The sequence below is a fragment of the Andrena cerasifolii genome, chromosome 10, assembly GCF_050908995.1.
Source record: "Andrena cerasifolii isolate SP2316 chromosome 10, iyAndCera1_principal, whole genome shotgun sequence".
Taxonomy (NCBI): domain Eukaryota; kingdom Metazoa; phylum Arthropoda; class Insecta; order Hymenoptera; family Andrenidae; genus Andrena; species Andrena cerasifolii.
Genome location: NC_135127.1, coordinates 8,797,366 through 8,814,139, shown reverse-complemented (window position 1 = coordinate 8,814,139; position 16,774 = coordinate 8,797,366). Strand labels below are relative to the sequence as shown.

The 16,774-nt window shown below is 43.6% G+C and overlaps 5 protein-coding genes across 18 annotated transcripts in view; 3 read left to right on the top strand and 2 right to left on the bottom strand.

Annotated features, from left to right (window-relative positions):
* Nucleotides 1-599: 599 nt before the first annotated feature.
* Nucleotides 600-4,862, top strand: LOC143373896 (WD repeat-containing protein 91). The gene is made up of 8 exons (XM_076821531.1): nucleotides 600-864; nucleotides 1,048-1,312; nucleotides 1,379-1,494; nucleotides 1,607-1,794; nucleotides 2,062-2,377; nucleotides 2,444-2,565; nucleotides 2,639-3,293; nucleotides 3,789-4,862. The coding sequence occupies exons 1-8, from the start codon at nucleotides 745-747 to the stop codon at nucleotides 3,936-3,938; spliced, it is 1,932 nt and encodes a 643-aa protein (XP_076677646.1). The 5' UTR covers nucleotides 600-744; the 3' UTR covers nucleotides 3,939-4,862.
* Spt3 (Transcription initiation protein Spt3) lies at nucleotides 4,849-6,402 on the bottom strand. Its single transcript, XM_076821532.1, has 5 exons — nucleotides 6,198-6,402; nucleotides 5,899-6,129; nucleotides 5,514-5,828; nucleotides 5,246-5,433; nucleotides 4,849-5,167 (listed from the first exon to the last, which is right to left on the bottom strand). The coding sequence occupies exons 1-5, from the start codon at nucleotides 6,271-6,273 to the stop codon at nucleotides 5,030-5,032; spliced, it is 948 nt and encodes a 315-aa protein (XP_076677647.1). The 5' UTR covers nucleotides 6,274-6,402; the 3' UTR covers nucleotides 4,849-5,029.
* A 623-nt stretch (nucleotides 6,403-7,025) lies between these two features.
* On the top strand, nucleotides 7,026-7,962 carry LOC143373900 (huntingtin-interacting protein K). The gene is made up of 3 exons (XM_076821542.1): nucleotides 7,026-7,266; nucleotides 7,519-7,626; nucleotides 7,729-7,962. The coding sequence occupies exons 1-3, from the start codon at nucleotides 7,111-7,113 to the stop codon at nucleotides 7,822-7,824; spliced, it is 360 nt and encodes a 119-aa protein (XP_076677657.1). The 5' UTR covers nucleotides 7,026-7,110; the 3' UTR covers nucleotides 7,825-7,962.
* A 141-nt stretch (nucleotides 7,963-8,103) lies between these two features.
* LOC143373898 (uncharacterized) lies at nucleotides 8,104-9,596 on the top strand. 9 transcript variants are annotated; one of them, XM_076821535.1, is made up of 5 exons: nucleotides 8,104-8,429; nucleotides 8,505-8,603; nucleotides 8,831-8,927; nucleotides 9,069-9,249; nucleotides 9,418-9,596. In XM_076821535.1, exons 1-5 carry the CDS (start codon nucleotides 8,396-8,398, stop codon nucleotides 9,520-9,522), a joined length of 516 nt encoding a protein of 171 aa, XP_076677650.1. In that variant the 5' UTR covers nucleotides 8,104-8,395; the 3' UTR covers nucleotides 9,523-9,596. The 9 variants fall into 9 exon arrangements, with proteins under 9 accessions (XP_076677650.1, XP_076677654.1, XP_076677651.1 ...); XM_076821539.1 differs by having other exon boundaries at nucleotides 8,821-8,927; XM_076821536.1 differs by having other exon boundaries at nucleotides 8,502-8,603; nucleotides 9,078-9,249.
* A 3,225-nt stretch (nucleotides 9,597-12,821) lies between these two features.
* The window catches only part of Rdx (BTB/POZ and MATH domain-containing protein rdx), a 108,945-nt gene continuing 104,992 nt past the window's right edge, over nucleotides 12,822-16,774 (bottom strand). For 3 of the 6 annotated variants that reach the window (XM_076821514.1, XM_076821517.1, XM_076821515.1), the window contains exons 13-17: nucleotides 16,098-16,249; nucleotides 15,469-15,608; nucleotides 15,214-15,391; nucleotides 14,523-14,844; nucleotides 12,822-13,512 (exon numbers count right to left, since the gene is read on the bottom strand). In XM_076821514.1, the coding sequence (XP_076677629.1) occupies nucleotides 13,368-13,512; nucleotides 14,523-14,844; nucleotides 15,214-15,391; nucleotides 15,469-15,608; nucleotides 16,098-16,249 (937 nt within the window). In that variant the 3' untranslated portion in view covers nucleotides 12,822-13,367. The remainder of the gene's footprint in view (nucleotides 13,513-14,522; nucleotides 14,845-15,213; nucleotides 15,392-15,468; nucleotides 15,609-16,097; nucleotides 16,250-16,774) is intronic. The other 3 variants (XM_076821516.1, XM_076821519.1, XM_076821520.1) reach the window with 1 other exon arrangement.

Below are 16,774 nucleotides of genomic sequence, written 5' to 3'. Positions count from 1 at the left end.
GATATTGCAGGGTGTCAATTAATTGTTGCATAATATAAAAGAAAATAAATGCATTGTCGAATAGATTATTCACCTGTATCTACTTTTCAATATGCTTCATCCCAAGGCTTGCAATTAGCATGCTTCGACTTATAACCTAACTTCTATAGGATCTACATAAACGCAATGCACGTAAATATGGACTCACATCGTTATTAACCGTTATTAAATCAGCCATAAAAATTTGAAAATAATCATGACAAGAACACTATGCAAATAAAAGAAACCAGTTCATCTGAATTCCCTAGGAAAGAACATTTAGTTCAGTTAGTTAATTAACCGCGAAGCGTATTAAGGCCGTCGCACATTTCTGCGAATCGAAGAAATTAATGATAATTAATTAAGGCCGGTATTCATAGTCGCTACTTATTCTTAAGCAAATGCTCAAGCACGCGGCATCCTCCACTAACCTATTAGGTAGTAAAGGATGCCGAATGCTTAAGCATTTGCTTAAGAATAAGTAGCGACTATGAATATCGGCCTAATTGTCGCTGCGCTTCGGTGATCAATTGTTTATAAACTTTCCCCTTCGTATTGCCGCGTTTCGCTAAAATGTGCTCGGCCTTTAACATTGGCAGCATTGCCTGTCAGAGGATAAACGAAAACTCGCTGCACGTTCAGCGAGGATCAAAATGGCCAAAGGATGACAACATACGGCTGTCAATTAAAGCGGAAAGTAGATAATTCGAAAAGAACCACAAGAAAATGTCTCATATCCAGTATGTCGACGAGTTGGTCAAAGAATACTTGCTCTTCAGAGGTTTCAGTCAGACCTTGAAGGCTTTTGATAATGACTTGAAAGCTGAGAAAGAGAAGGGCTTCAGGGTGAGGATAATAAATGTGACTGAAAGAAAGAAACGTAGAAAAACAATGCTCGGAGTCTACTACATAGTTAACAGCAGCATTACACGCTATCCTAGACTTTGAATTCCACCGTACTCGCGCCGTATTTCTCGCCTTCCAGATACAATAATTAGCGACGCGTCATTTTTTCGTGTCTGTCGTCAGGTGGACAAAATCGTCGACCAGCTGATGCAGTACATATACAACTACGACTTGGCGTCTTTGAGGGAACTATGGGGGCACTTAGACATGAGAATGTTCTCGCGACTAGAGAGCCACTTCACGCCAGCCGTGCGCAAGCTGGAGAATTCAATTTTAAAAATGTACCTGGTCAACGCGGCGTTGAACAATAAGCCAGACCGCATTCAAGAATTTTTTACAAAAATGACACCGGAGCTACAGGGGCATTCGGAATGGAAAGAGTGGTTCGGTAGGCTGTCTTAAACAGACGTTCCTACGTGGCAGGATTTCACTTAACGCTCTCCTCTTTTCGCAGCGTTTCCGTTTGTTAAGAATCCTGAGGACAATCCAACATACTCTGTACATTTTAGCAGACAGTGGCAGGATACTATGTTACTGTCCCTGCACAATTTCCTTTCAATTATATTCCAAGTAGGTGAAAGGTATTTTGCATTGTGCCTCTCGCATCGAGTTTGTTACTTCCGTGCCTTGCACGAGCGTTAATTACCCCGAGCTAAGATTCTAATTGGTATCAACGTTCCAGTGTATGCCTCTACCAACGCTGCTCACAATGGACGAGGATACGAATAAACTGAAACGGCTGCAAGAAGAGAACGACGCGCTGAGGCAGCGTCTGAGCGAGTCCGTTAAAATAGATAATGTACTGGACGTGAATGCAGGACCAGCTCCACAGCATCCACCGCTCATGGATGATTTTTATATAATAGCACAGTACGTATACTGCCGATTAAGGCTGTCCGGGTACTCGAATATTCGAGCAGCTTGAAATTCAGACCAAGCCGGGCGGCCCGAAAAATCCGGGTAGCTTGAATTTGTTTCGGGCGGCTCGGTAGAAGTGGTTACCTCGAATTGGTTAGCTCAAATTCAAGCTACCCGGATTTTTCGGGTATCCGGTTTGGCTCGCTTTATTCGAGTACCCGAACAGCTCTACTGCCGATACATAATTGGTGTACTAACATGTTCCTTGTATTTCAACAGAGAATCTCCGTTACTAGAAAATCCTAAGACTCTAAGGAATCTGATTAGAAACATAGGCGGTGGCTCCAGCCCGATTTTAAGCCGGAAGTCTACGACGAGCGGGAAGAAAGTTAGCGAGACCGACGCGACGTCCACGAAGAGGACGAACATGAAAGGGAAATTGAGTTCGATGAGCAAGTCCGAGACAGTTGCCAAAAGAAGCACCAGCTGTGATTCGAGATTAACTAGCACTAGGAAGCGAGACTCGTCCATCGACGCGGTGGCCGAGCGGAAGGCTAAGGATAAGATCGATTCCACTTACATTCTCCTTAGCCAGGTAACAAGACATTTGTTTGTGTGGCGGATGTGTTGCAAGTTTCACGTAACAGGGAATAATTTATAGGAGGAGTACACGGAGCATAAGACGTCGATAATTCAGTGCAAAAGTAACGCGAGCGGCTCGTACGTTGCCACAGGCGACGCTGACGGCATCATCAAAGTGTGGACTCCGATACCATCGCCGAAGTAATTATTTCGAGTGTTTGTAGTTGTTTAGCTATTGATCCTTGGGGTTCATTTAATTGTGCTTATTAAACAGGACTGTTACCACATTCGCATCCGCCACAGCGAACTCGAACAAAGCTATAACAGCGCTAGACTGGATATCGAAGAACGAGCGTTACTTCCTGCACGGCGATAACAATGGTCTGATTCAATTGCACGACACTCGCGACTGCAAAACCTTGTGGGACATCCAGCACGAGAACTCCAGGATTATCACGCTGCTGTGCAACCCGACGGAATCGACGTTCGTGTGCTCTGTATCGGAGTGCAACGAGGGGAAGCTGCTGTTGTACGATATAAAGACGAGGAAGTTGGAAAGGATGTTGCCAATGGAACAGAGCGTGACTGCTTTGTGCTCCGCGTTCAATCATAATGGGCAACTTTTGATCACGGGTTTGTCCAATGGGAATATTCTGATTCACGACTTGAGGAGGAACGAGATTATTGATAATATCAGCTGCCACTTGAGCCCGGTCATTGACATAGAGCTGATCAATGATTACACGAACATATGCACGCAGAGCGAAGACGGGAAGCTGTGTCAGAGGAGTTTGAATCATTCAGGGAAGATCATATGGGAAACGAAGATCAAAGTGGAGAAGAACACGGTTCATGGGAAGCTGTTTACTTTCGACCAAAGCGGCAACTACATGCTACTCTGCACACAAAGTGGTGGGAATATCTACAAGGTGAGTAACTTCTACTGTAGAAGGGCGTGTGGAAACTGCTAGTACGGATTTGACTGGGTAATGAAACTCTTAAAGGAATGAGAAACTTCTGATAGACATAGATCCATAAATTGAGGCAGGAATTCTATTAGAATGAAGGCCTAGTTCTGCTTTCTATGAGATCTATTAGTCAGTTAAATTTGTGCTTATATTTTCGAAACACCTTGTATATTTAACCCTCCGAGTGCGGAACTTCGAGTCCTGAGCCGGAGTCTTTTCAGACCCACACCGATAATTCACTTATTTACTAATGCATATTCACGGTCGCACGAGACCCTCGCTGAGATACTTTGGAACGGGGTGCTCAGACAGCTGAATGACCGCTTGGCTGCGACTGACATACACAGCTCCGTCACTGTGTGCGTTAGCGCTCTCAAGCGGTGGGTCAGAATTGATTCAGGCTTAGGATAAGGAGGGTTAAGGAATCTAACAATACTGACTATAAATTTCGTGCAGATGCCACCAGGTGCTCAAGCCAAAGTCTTAGAATTAGGTGGACACAAAGGTACGCTGTGTTGCGACTGGTCTACTGCCAATCAATCTGGAACCTGTATAACTGGTGGAGCTGAGGGGAAAGTGCGCGTATCGACGTTGCTCTCACCATGATACAAAAGCAGAATTAGTATCTGCGTGAGTTCGTAAGACTACGTAAACGATCGTACGGTTAGCTCAAGTCTGTAGATACTAAATACTTAGCGAACTGAATGTCTAGGAAGTTTTACAGTCATTATGCCGAACGATGAAGAAGATTCCATCTAACACGGAAAGATCCCGAACCCGGAAATTCGAAAAATTCTGAAAATGTAGGGAATTTCCTCCTGATTACAACACAATTTTTGTTTGCTGCCGAAAATCACTCTAAGGGGGTAAAATTGACCCCTTAAATTCCGGCTATTTTCCGATTTTGTGTTATAACTCGCAAACTCTAAAAACTGCAAGTTACCAAACGATAGTCCTAATAAAAAGAAGTAACTTTTGTCTTGAAAGTAGCCGGAACTTGTACGGAAAGTAGCCGACTTTTCAGGGGTTAATCTCACCCCCTTAGAGTGAATTTGGGAGGTAAACAAAAATTGCGATGTAATCGGGAGGAGATCCCCTACGTATTCACAAAGTTTCATAATTTTTCGAATCTCCGGGTTCGGGATCTTCCCTTGTAAGCGAGACACCGTATCGCGAGGTTAAAGAGAAGCCCGAAATATTTTATGAAGAGTACAATGAACATAAACGTATCATGCATTAGTGTGTAAAACCGATTGTATTATAATCTATCTTTAAATTCGGATCAGGGACTATCAATTGTAAAATATACGAGAAGTGCTGTACTTGTGCTGTAAAAAGGGTACGTGAATTAAGTATGAATGTCATGTTACTAACACATCGCATGACCGAGGAGAGATTTTGTAAAGACATAAAATTATATATCACTTTGTGCAGTAGCAGTCACGTGTAAATCTGATATTATTAATGATTTAAGTTTTACGTGTAAGAGGTACAGGAACATGTCAATAAACATTGGTCAATTTTAAAATATCCCTATATTATTAATTTAATCCGCTAACGTCCGCACGGAATCCTTCCAGCGTCTAAATTCTAAATACTGATAGATGATACCAGATTCCGTGTTCTTGATACAAGACAATAAAGTACGCGCTTTGGTTTTACTGTGAAATGAATTCTTACCCATCTCGAGATCTATCTTAACAGGCAAGAAGCTTTAAATGCGGTTTTCTCATCGACCAACGATGGAAAGGACCGGTCATATCTAACTGAGGAGACCAGTACCGTCTGAGGGCTTCGATCACTTCCGCAGGCGTTATGGGCTTTGTTACAACCACCTACGCAATGAAACATACGTAGGCTCTCCTATACTCTTCTATCTCGTTTTATCAGGGTTTTAGGAATTTAATACAAACCTTGCCGTGATAGTATGGCTTGTAAGTGTATGGGTTAATGTAACTAAGCCTGAGCCGATCTATAGAGTCTCCGTATATCTTATTCTGGTCTTGCCTGACTAACAGTGCTAAGTCTACAATCTGCGCTACGGTTTCATACGCTAAATATCCTAATATTGTGTATCCCTGTTTCGATATCATTACGTCACCTGAAAGGTATTAAGACTGGTGTAAGATTCAAGGCTTGTATATTTTGTATAGAATATATATTTGGTGTTCAAAGACTCACTGTCCGGCGAGAGCCAATCGCTAAATTTATGTCGATTTTTATTCGCAAAGGAGGCATTGCGAGCTTTGCTGAATTTCAAGTATCTAGCTTCGTCCATAGACCTCGCCATGATCTCAGCCCGAATACATCTCTGCTGCTTGATTTCGTCCACAGTGGACGCGTCTTCGAGAAGCTCGCCGGTATTGTCAATTTGGTTAAGAAAATTCTGAAACGGCCCCCTGTTCTTCGAACTCTCTAATTGTTCGCTGTTCAAGACATCCTCGGGCATGTCGCTCTCTATCGCTTTGTTTATCGAGGACTTGAAGTCTTTCAATTCTATAAAGTCAGATTAGAATACAATGTAAGCTACAAATTCTCTGAAGTTTAACGCTGACGTCCGACTTGCCTAAGTATCTTATAAGGCGTTGTAACTTCACTTTGTCGTTGCGCAGTAAGAAGATGAAATCCTCCGCGGATATAACAGTGCCTTTCTTAGAAGTCCCTCGCCTGTCGGAGACCTCGCACGCGTTCTTTATGATTGTTCTCATCTGCTGCAGAACAACTTCTTCTACGATTTTCGCGGACTCAATTAACGGCTCGCTGCTGTCTCCGAATCCATGCATCATTTGTCTGATCTCTGTCAAACACGCGATGTTAAAATACAAATTTCGTGAATGGGAAGATCAGTCGAAAAGTTTGAAATACCAGCAGTGTAATTCCCTGGTTCATTTCGGATCGGTTGAGAATCATTTGATGGCTTCGGAACCGAGGACTCGGCCATTCTTGCAAATTAGTTACCGATTCTTGCTTTGGATTAATAAAATTGAATGAAATCGAAAAGCTGAGAAAGTTCACACCGCATACATCGACTCGGTGGCGATCAGCGTTGTGGGGAAACTGCTCTGCTTTGTTTACAATGGAGGAAGATACGCACGTCCACGCATGTGCGTGATGACGCCGCGACGTCGAACCAGTCAACTCTAAGATGGGAAACGAAACGACGCCACCGTCAAGCCAAATTAACTAGCCAAGGGAATCGTTGATTGGTTAGAGTATTTTATTACATTTAAGTTTATATTTGGTTTAAGCCGCGTATTCACCTGCGCATTCGCCCCGAATGTGCATTCGGCGCGCACCGATTTTTCGCTCGTCCGGTGTTCGGCGCGTGTTCGGGGCGCGGCGCGCATTCGGGCCGATCCGCTTGTTGGCGGTCCATCAAAGCGCGCATTCGGGTCCGAACAATACCATGAAAAGGACGCCGCAAATTTCACTCAACCCCGAACGCGCGCCGAATGCGCGCCGAGCTCCGAACGGGCAAAAAATCGGTGCGCGCCGAATGCACATTCGGGGCGAATGCGCAGGTGAATACGCGGCTTTATAAAGCGAATTTGACAATACTCAAAAAGGCGGGTACTCAACAATCTTCTCTCTCCAGAGGAGTGAGGACCCAATATGGCGGATGCGCATACTCACCTCTTTAGTGGTCTATGGTTCCCGCGGAAGTGCATTCTGTTTTATCCCGCCAAGTATATGTTTGAATATCCTTCCGCACTGAAGTTAACAGAAGCAACGGGCGATACTGGGTAGAACGTGAAGTTCGCCAGACAAACGGGGAGAAATGGCGGACAACGATACAAATGGTGATTCCGACGAAATGCAGCAGGAGAAATCGCAGAAAAAGACAGCGAAATATGACAGCGGCGCGGCGGATTTGGAGAAAGTGACGGATTACGCGGAGGAGAAAGAAATATCGTCGTCTGATGGATTCTCTTGCGTGAGTCACCCACAAACCCTTCTACTCCACGTGTTCGCGTTTGTCAACAATGTCACGTCCTTCCACTTCGCAACACCGCAAATTCAGATTCTTCGAGCACACGCGGACTTCCCTATAACACTACCACACGCGGAGTGTAATATCCGTGAAATGTTCGTAACAAAGTCAAAGAAAGAGACGAGACCTATCAGGTCGTAGACACTTGCACGTGCGTAGAAAGTGAGATTCTCTATAGCGAGCTTGTTATTGTAGGCCTTGAGCATAATCGGGGATCGACGGAATAAGGAAGCTGCGGAGAAGAAAGCGAAAGAGAAGGAATTGCTAAGAGTTCCTATAAAGAAAGAAGACGTTGACCTAATTGTAAGATCCTATACACGATCGTTACTAATAGAGCTTAGCTACTGGCTAGGAGAAGGTTCGACGAGTTACAGAGGGTTCATCGAATCGTGTGCTTCATTGTAGATGAAAGAGATAGAAATAAATCGGAATGTAGCTGAGCAAACGCTTAGGGAACACAGGGGGAACGTCGTGGAGGCATTGATCACGTTAACGAATTGACTGTACAGGACCGATCTGAAGAAAACGATTGCAGAAGTCTCAATTCTATTGTAAAATATATCATCTTAAGAATTGTTATGGCTCTTGGATTATTATTTATTTATACGTACTGCAAAATATATTCTAAGTGATTCCATATTCGTTTCTCATTCTCTTTTACCTTTTGCTACTGATTAACAGCACGATAGCAAGAATGATTCTTTACCTAGGAATGTATTAAAAGGTGTTTTAAATATCGGGAAAAAGTAATTGAAACGCAGATTATATGTGTTATCTGAGTTTCCTGTTGATAAGATTGTAGACTTTATACTTGCAATAAGTATTTGATATTCCAGCTTAAAGCGTGGTGTTTATCTGCCTGTGAGAGGTGAAGCATTGCTCGTACTTTTGAAACAATAGCAGGGCTCAGAGATTGCGCGAAATCATTGGGAATTGTTTTCTTCACGCACAAAGCGCCATGAATTTTCTCTCGTTTGTGTTCGAGTGATAATGGCACACTAATATTGGTATATTTCCCTGTGTAGTTATATATTTTTTGCCGTTTCGTATAGAATTCCCTTGTGCAACTAAAATGGTTACTATGGATCAGTTAATTAATCACACAGGTATGTATATCGATCTTTTACTTTCCGATGCATCTGCATTACTTATAAAGCGTGTGGTAAATAAATCGTCAGCAGATTTAGATACCTCGTCGATTATTGCAAATCCAATTACTCTGCAACTTGGGGGAGATGTCAATTTTACTTCTAGATCCACGCAGGCTTTCAAATACAAAGGTGAGTTCAGTAAATAAGAAATATCTGTTGAAATAGGAAAGCGTTAGATTCTTTCTATTTATGCTTCTCTTTTTTTCTGTGGCACCTCGTACTTTACCCCGCTATGCATGCCTTGATTGCAATTTCTATCGGTAAGATTAATTTTCTCATACGAACACAGGCGCTGCGAGCCCCGGTCGGTCTGATTCTCTAATTCCAGTTCATTTTCTCTGCGCAGGAACCTTTAGATTGGAACACAGCGACAATCTCACAAATTATAATTTTTCTGTTGCTGATATTTGGCTTCTTTTTTGCGGTTTTAATGTATTGCAAAACTTGTAGCAGGTACGGTTCTTGTCCTTGGCAATTAATTTCATATCCGATCTTGGTAGAATGCTAATAGATTTCGAAGGCTGTAAGTCTCTTAGCTACTGAAGCGATATGCAAAATTGTAAAGTATAAAATGATATGAATATCATTAATAAGCAGTTGCAGGGCGCCTCACTCGGATCATTCAGAGCCTAGCGCGTGGCGAAGGGAACGTAACAATGAGAATGTAGACACAAATGCTGTGGAACTGTACACGATATACGAATCATTGGACAGGCCACCGACTTACACAGAAGCTTGTAGTGCTCCTCCACTTTACGGAGCACCTCTCAACAGAGTACGTGACCCTTATTCGACAGTTTCTTCTGAAACCAGAATCTAATAAAAAGTAATAAAACAGCTATCGATAATCAAAGCTTCAGCAGTTCTGTATCTACTATCAGTCACCTATTATCAGTTAACCACAGATAAAGATCTGACCACCATATGTGCCTGTGCTTTCTAGGTATCTATGTTTGATACGCCACCTACGTACCCAGATACTCCGAAACTGGCTGACAGAGTACCGCACCAAATCAATCAGGCCTCCTCTATCCTGTGTCACGTTTAAGATGGCACTGATAATCCCATTAATTTATACAAACGTCTGTAAGCAGGAAATAAATTTAGTTCAAGTTTGACAAACGAGTGAAGTTAATTGTCTCCAATTCCTCTTAATCATTACTACTTAGCATTGCAGGCTGAATTACACATTAGCCAGCAGCACACATCAGTCCTGAGATTATCGCTCATCTAAGCAGTGACGACGTGCCCAGCGCAGTTTTTCGGCGATCCATCAAAGTCACTTCAATCACAGGCCGCGTAATTTAGGGAAGTTGATGGATCGTCTTTGCTGCTCGATGGAACAGAAGACTATTCGGTCGGGGATAATGAAAGTCACGTAAAGTTCCCAATGATTATATAATGAAAATGTCATTTATTTGATGTGGTGCAATGACTTAAAGTAAATGGAAAAATGAACGTTTGTATGAGCTGGGTTCGATGAACAGCAGTCATGTACTTCGAAGAGCTACCACTGCTGAACTATTCAGTTACAAAAAAGCTTTCCTCGGGTTACTTCCTCTTTCTTTCGTTTTAAATGCAATGTACAACGGAACTGTGTAGTATCAGACAGCAGCGCAGTAGTAGCTAGTGCGACATGGACATGCTGATTTTCATGATGAGGTAACACTTGTCTTACTTGTACTTAGTTTATCAAATTATCCAGTCATACGCTCATGCAGATTGGTTCAAAGAATTGCATCATCTAATAGTTTCTTTCTCGAACTGCCGTACGGATTAATATTAGTTTCGTTTTTGTGTTTTTTTTTCCTTTTCGTTTTTGTAGAGAAAAAAGACATTCAACATTACGAGTTTCATGAGATATTTGCCGCACAGTCCCAAAGACAGAATGGGTAGAATGGACGCAGACGTGTTTTCGTTTATCGTTTCTCGTTTGAAAATTTTAAAATCTGAGCGAGCACGGCCAAAATCTGTTCCTTAAACCGCTTACATTTTATCTGTTTATTCCTCTTTCCCTATCATTTTTTTCGCCCTTCCATTTTCCTTCCGTTTTCAAGCTCCCACTTTGTCGTTTCGTTCTCTTCCTTCCTTTTCCCTTTTAAAGCCCTAACGAACTACGGACTGAAATAAACGTCATTTGTAAAAAACGGTGGAAAAACGTTCCCTAACTATGTTCCCCATAGGATTTTTTTGTTTCTCTCCCTTTTCGCTCGATCCCGACAGAAACGCATTTTGGCGCCGAGCGAACGGACCAGCGCGCGCGCGCGCGCGCGCGTCGAATAAATCAAAGAGACGGCTCTCCCCGTCGCACGCTTGTTCCTAATCGTATTAATTTGTCGTTATTACATTATACATTTACTTAAAGCATTGCTAGTGTTTCAAGGAACATGAGTTTAGCACAGTCTGTAAAATAGAATAAATTATAGTTGGTTATTGTACCCTTCATCGTAAAAGTTATGGTTCCGTTCGTGTTCAGTTCTTATAAAATACAGCAGATATGTACAGTAAAAACCTTAAAATCGAAAGGGACGCTAGTTTTGGGACTGTCCGGGTGTAGCGACCGTTTCTTAAAAGATAGATTCCATTTTTATTTTACGTTTCTTTTTTTCCACTGGCTGCCAGGATCGTCAGAAGTTCTAGAAAGGTGTATGTACGTACGTGTCGTGTATAATGTGTGTGTGAGATTACAATTGCGGTAATTACAGTGGTCTTATCACAGAACATGTATGGCATTAAATCTTCGATTTATCATTACTCTCTCCTGTAACGGTAGGGGGGGGGGGGGAGATTTGGGAGTGGGGTGGGGGTTTGGGAGTGTTTTCGACGTCACTCAAGGGTGGGAGGAAAGAAAAGAGAAAAGAAAAAGGAAAGAAACATATTCGGTAAAGCTACGTCGGAGGATCAGGAAGCCAGTACGGTGTACTAAATGATGATTATTGTTGTTTTGCGTTTCCTTTCTTTCCGGTTGCCCATAATTTCAGAATCATTGACCACACGATCCCGCGGCTCGACGATTAATTACATAAAAAACGATTAATATCTCGCACTATATCGATAATTGACTAACTTTTTTTTATTTTACACTATTTTCTCCCATCCTTTGCTTCTCCCTCTATCCCGTCTCTCGCGCCCATCCGTTACCCTCCCGCCTTTCCCCTTTCATATATACTCGCCCCCTAATAATTAACATGCCATCGGACGCCTACTCCCCGCTCGTTTCGGTTCTTGTAATTGCGATTCTCTGTTAACATCGACACACGTATCCTGCGCACAAGTACGATAGACATTTCCGTAATAATCAACATAAAATTCGATAAATTATGGACAACCCTAAATTTAATACAATAATAATATAATAATAATATAATATAATAATAATAATAATAATAATAATAATAATTCGAATCTATCACTTCATCTACTATGCAATACTCGAGAAAACAAAACAAACTGTGCCAAGTGATCAGGGGTCGGAGATGGGGAGGAAGGCCGCGTTAAGTGGGAGGAGGGTGGTATCTGCAGACAAAAAATATACAAAAATACGGGGGGGGGGGAGGGGCGTTGGGCGAAGGCTTGGGGGGCACAGATTGCGTAGCATTAATAGTAATCATAGTAGTAGTCGTACATGTTGAGAGAAAGAGATCATAAAAAACACTAACTAGAATCATTTTCTCCGTTCCTGGAAGAGTTTCACGTTCGTGTTTCCCTTATTAATTTTTTTTTTTGTTTGTTTCTTCTTTACAACTAAAAATCACTATCGGTAATAAACATAGTATCTAACTGTTTTGTTTCTCCTTGCTCGTTGCACGACGAACAAGCGTCCTGGGACATCGTTTGATCCGTATTCTCGCCTCTCTTCTTCTTCGACAAAGGAACAAAATGTTTTAATATCGTCTGGCCGACGTCTATCACAACTTCCTTCGTGCATTGTGTGTGTGTGTGTGTGTGTGTGTGTTTCCGTGTCTCTCTCCCGTGTCCTGTGTACGTGGGGCGTGGTGTATGCGCGTCTGTGGTGCCGTGTACGTGTGTGGGCAATAATTTCAGCGAGTTTCAATCTCGCCTTGGTCCTCTGGCTGCTTTCGGATACTCCCCCGATCGCCGACGGCCGCGACCGCGCTTCCGGCTTGCCCCCTCCCCCTCCCCCTCCCCCGCCTCTCCTCGTCGCAGAAACGGGAAGCAAATCCGCGCGGGACCGCGAAACGTTGCGCATTGACAAATCGCTGACATTCTAGGCTCGCTGGCATTCGAAGGACGAGGAGCGGGTGGCCCCTCTCCGCTTTCTCGCGCGCGGGTAACGTTGAACCGCACAATTGCAAAGAAATTAGAAAGAAGAAACTAAAGAAGAAAGAGTACCATCATCATTATCATCGTCGCTAGCATGCCCTGCGTTGTCCAACCCAGTTGGGACGAACGTTGGCTCATTCGTTCATCGTTATCGGTGGTTGCTCGTTCCGTTCGGGCTTAACTTTTCCGTCGCGTTGCTTCTTGCGCCCTTCTCCCGCCATCCGTTTTCGTGTGATAGATCTATTCAGTTCCCCGTTCGACGAATTCTCTCCCGCCGCACTTACAAGAGACAGAAGGAGCGAGAGGGCCCAGCGAAATCGGCTCCCGGTTACACTGAATCCATTCTGTTTCTCTCGCTTCGGACTGGCCGAGAACCCCGACCCCGTGTCCTCTACCCCTCGAACACGCGGGGAACGGTTTCCAGTCCCGTTCCGCCGCCGTTCCATTCGAGCGGACCAGAGGATGGCGCACTAGGAAACATTTATTTCGAACACACTACTCTCTTTTTTTTTCCAAACTCGGTAATCACTGTACACAGAAAAGTCATGAGGGATGCAAGATAGGCGGGGGCGACGCGGAGGTCGTGCCCGGTGTCAGCGGTGGCTGTTTTCAGCTCTGTTTCACTCGCTTCCTGGGCGGCCCGATCGGCGGGATTTGTTGGGTGGCCAGCGCTCGAAACGCCTCCGCTATCAGGTGCGGATGGGAGTTCACCATCGACTTGAAACCCGCTGTGTCCATCACGTCTGTCGCGTGTCTGTGAACAGCAACGTTAACAATTCAAGCCACCTCCACTTTTATCCATTCACGCACTGGAAGCTCCTGCAGACTAAACTAACGACGCAGTGCAATTAAAGTTCAGACTTGGGAAGCTTGAGGGGTCATTCCACTTTGATCGGCCGAAAAATTAGGCTATTTTTTAAGATTTTTTTCTGCGTAGATACAACATGTAATGCAATAAATTTGGTTGGTACTTATTAAGCTACGCTTATATTATACAAAAAAAATTTAAAAGAATTTTTTTAATTTGCTTTAAAACTTTAAACGCGATTATCTCAAAACGACATTTTTTTTTCAACTGGTGCAGGTAAAAAAAAAACTATTTGACTAATCAGTCTGAAATTTTCACACATTAGTCAGCACATCAGTGGGTATCGCAGGGACCTCGGAAACGTTTGTCGATCAACAATTTCGTACTTTTTTCAAGGCAAAATAATTGACAAATTCACTGTATTTCGACATTTAAACTTCAAACCTTCGCCATCTGATTATCTTTTTATCAGTGAAAATAATTCTGCTCCAAGCGATAACCACGCTCATAACGACTACAACACACTTTGAATTTTTGGTTTTACATGCGTCGTTCTCCCGGAATCACCTGCAACAAGCGCTACGTCGTTTTTTCAAGGCGCTCAGATCAGAGCGATATATACATTTAAAAGAAAACTGTTAAAAATTTAAAACAGATTTTGTTACGCTTGTGAATAAGTGTATCAATAAGTAGACGAAATAATAATCACGTTGAACGTTTCGTTTGCTAAAAAATAAATCCTAAAAAATGGCAATTTTTCACGTCTTCGCAGTGGAGTGACCCCTTAAAGAATCGAACGATTCTACTTCAAAGTGACTGTATCCACTAGCTATGAAGTGGGTATCGTTGAGAATCGTTGTCCGCTCGAGATTTCGAATACATATTCGAGTGGGTAATTAAGAGCTTCGAGTCTCCAGTGTGTGTCTCCGCCGAATCTCCAAAACTGAGAGACTTACGTATTAATGAAGTCTATGGCTTGCGCCTTGAGCTGATCAGCGCTATGAAGATCGGCAAGAATGAGGATGTCGGCCGCGTTCTCGATGGCTAAACTCGTGCAGAGCGCTTCCTCGCACATCACCTTCAGCCTCTCTAGCGCGTACTTGTCCGCCGCGGCTAGGAGATCGTCTGCCATCTTCTCCAGATTCGCTGCCTTGCCCGTGTATATGAACCGTAGCATCTCCCGCAGCACCTCGTGGTCCACGTCGGTGATGTCCACGCGGTTCTGCTTCCTCTCCTCCATCTCGTGCTCGAACATCGCCGAGAAAACCGGACTCCGCGCTAAGTAACCAAAATGAGCCATTAAAAATCAATTCCGCTCAGCTGAAAGCTATAATTACAGGAGCACAGCGCGCCCCGACACCGTGTAATTCCCCAACACTCTGCCTGGCGCGAGGTTTCAACGAGCCCGGGCCTTCTCTGTCGAGGAACTTCGGGAGAATTTAAACTCGAACTCTCGCATGAAACTACGAGCAAAACACGCCGACGCCAGGCACAGTGTCGAAAGCGTCCCCCAGCCTCCGCGGTGGATCTCTGACGGCTGTGATGATTGTTTAGGCAAGCTGTACATTATATCACCGTTGCATTATGCAGAGGAGGCTCTAATGGCGGCGTGGATGCAGCAGGGCCGTAGGAGACTTGTGGACTCACCTGCGAGTATGGCTTTGTGCGCCTGGAACTCCCTGCCGCAGACGGTGAGCGTGACGTCGCTAAATTTTTGGTTTTCAAAGAGGAGCCCGAGGTCGTCGGGCAGCCGGCACTCCGGTACTTTGAACTGTATCGTGTTGCTCTGCCCGGAAATGTTCACGCTGTCCGCCACCACGCTCACCTGTAACGTAGCGATCCCCGTTGAAATCCCGGCTCGACGACAACGCGGCAAAGACGAGTATTAAACAATTAACATACAAAGGTATATACCTCACAGAATATCGTGAGTTTGTCGTCGGGCAAGAGACCGTTGGCCTCGTCCAGGAGGAAGTCTCTCCTGATGAACTTCTTGAAGCCCCAATCTTTACCTTGGACGAACCTGTAAGCACGTTGGCTCTCTGAAAGCAGAAAGTTCACCGGACGTTATTGCCTCTCGAATCCGCGCGGGCGCCGATCTACAGAGGAGACCCGAAGGGCCAGAGCAGGCGAGAACTCGGCGGAGCGGTCCAAGTTCTCGCCCGGTGGCGAGCTGCTCCAAAGTCGGGCGGATCTTCGAAACGTCGCTCGGAAAATTCCGCGGTAGAGAAAGACGGATGTGAAGAAAAAAAGGGACCGATTCCCGATGGCGTTGCTACTAAAAGTCAGCAGCCATATTTCACGCGAGGCTGAAGAATTCTTTTTGATATTTCTCTCCGCGAGCAAGGTGATATCGGCATGCGACGGAGGCTCGTATGCTGTTTCATAATGGATGATCGATGGTGGATGAGTGTAGAAGCTCTCGGTGGTCGAGACGAAAATCTTTTAAAATGCCCTGCATTGCATCCGTTTCACGGCGAACGATCGCAACATTTTTTTCTTCTTTTTTTTTTTTTATTGTCTCCACTTACCCATTGCTTTGGTTTCTTCTCTTTTGGCATTAAGAATAGAAAATTTGAACTTTGCTCTGACTTCGGATTTGTTGCACGAAACGAGAAGGAGATACAGAGACAGGTAGTCTTTGCTCTCCTCGTCCAGACCCTTAGGATTCACTCTTAGGCACCTAGAATCAATTACCGATCATGTAGTATCCATTCGGTAGCCATGCTCCACTCCCAGATTTACATGCATGCTACTGCTATCGGTTTTCTAGCCTCGTCTAACGAGGCGGCATACCGGCAATTGAACTTTCGGTACCATTCGCGGGCAGACTTTCTTCTGAAAGCCTCGTTTTAACACACTGCACGTGGACACGTAGGTGAACAGTAACAGCAAGTTTTCGTGAATTAAATTTCTTATTAAAAAGAAATATGTAGATCCGTAGTGCCTTTATTGAGGAATGTAATAGAAAGGTGTATCAAGGAGAACAGTATGCTGTATGATCAATCTTAATTAGAGTAGGTACTAATAGGAAGTGATGAAACATTTTAATGTTTATTTAATATTTAAATTTACTTAATATTTAATATTTACATTTACGTGATATTTAATATGTAAATTTCCATAATATTTAATATTTAAATTTACTAAATATTTAATACTTAAATTTACTAAATATTTAATACTTCAATTTACTAAATATTTAATA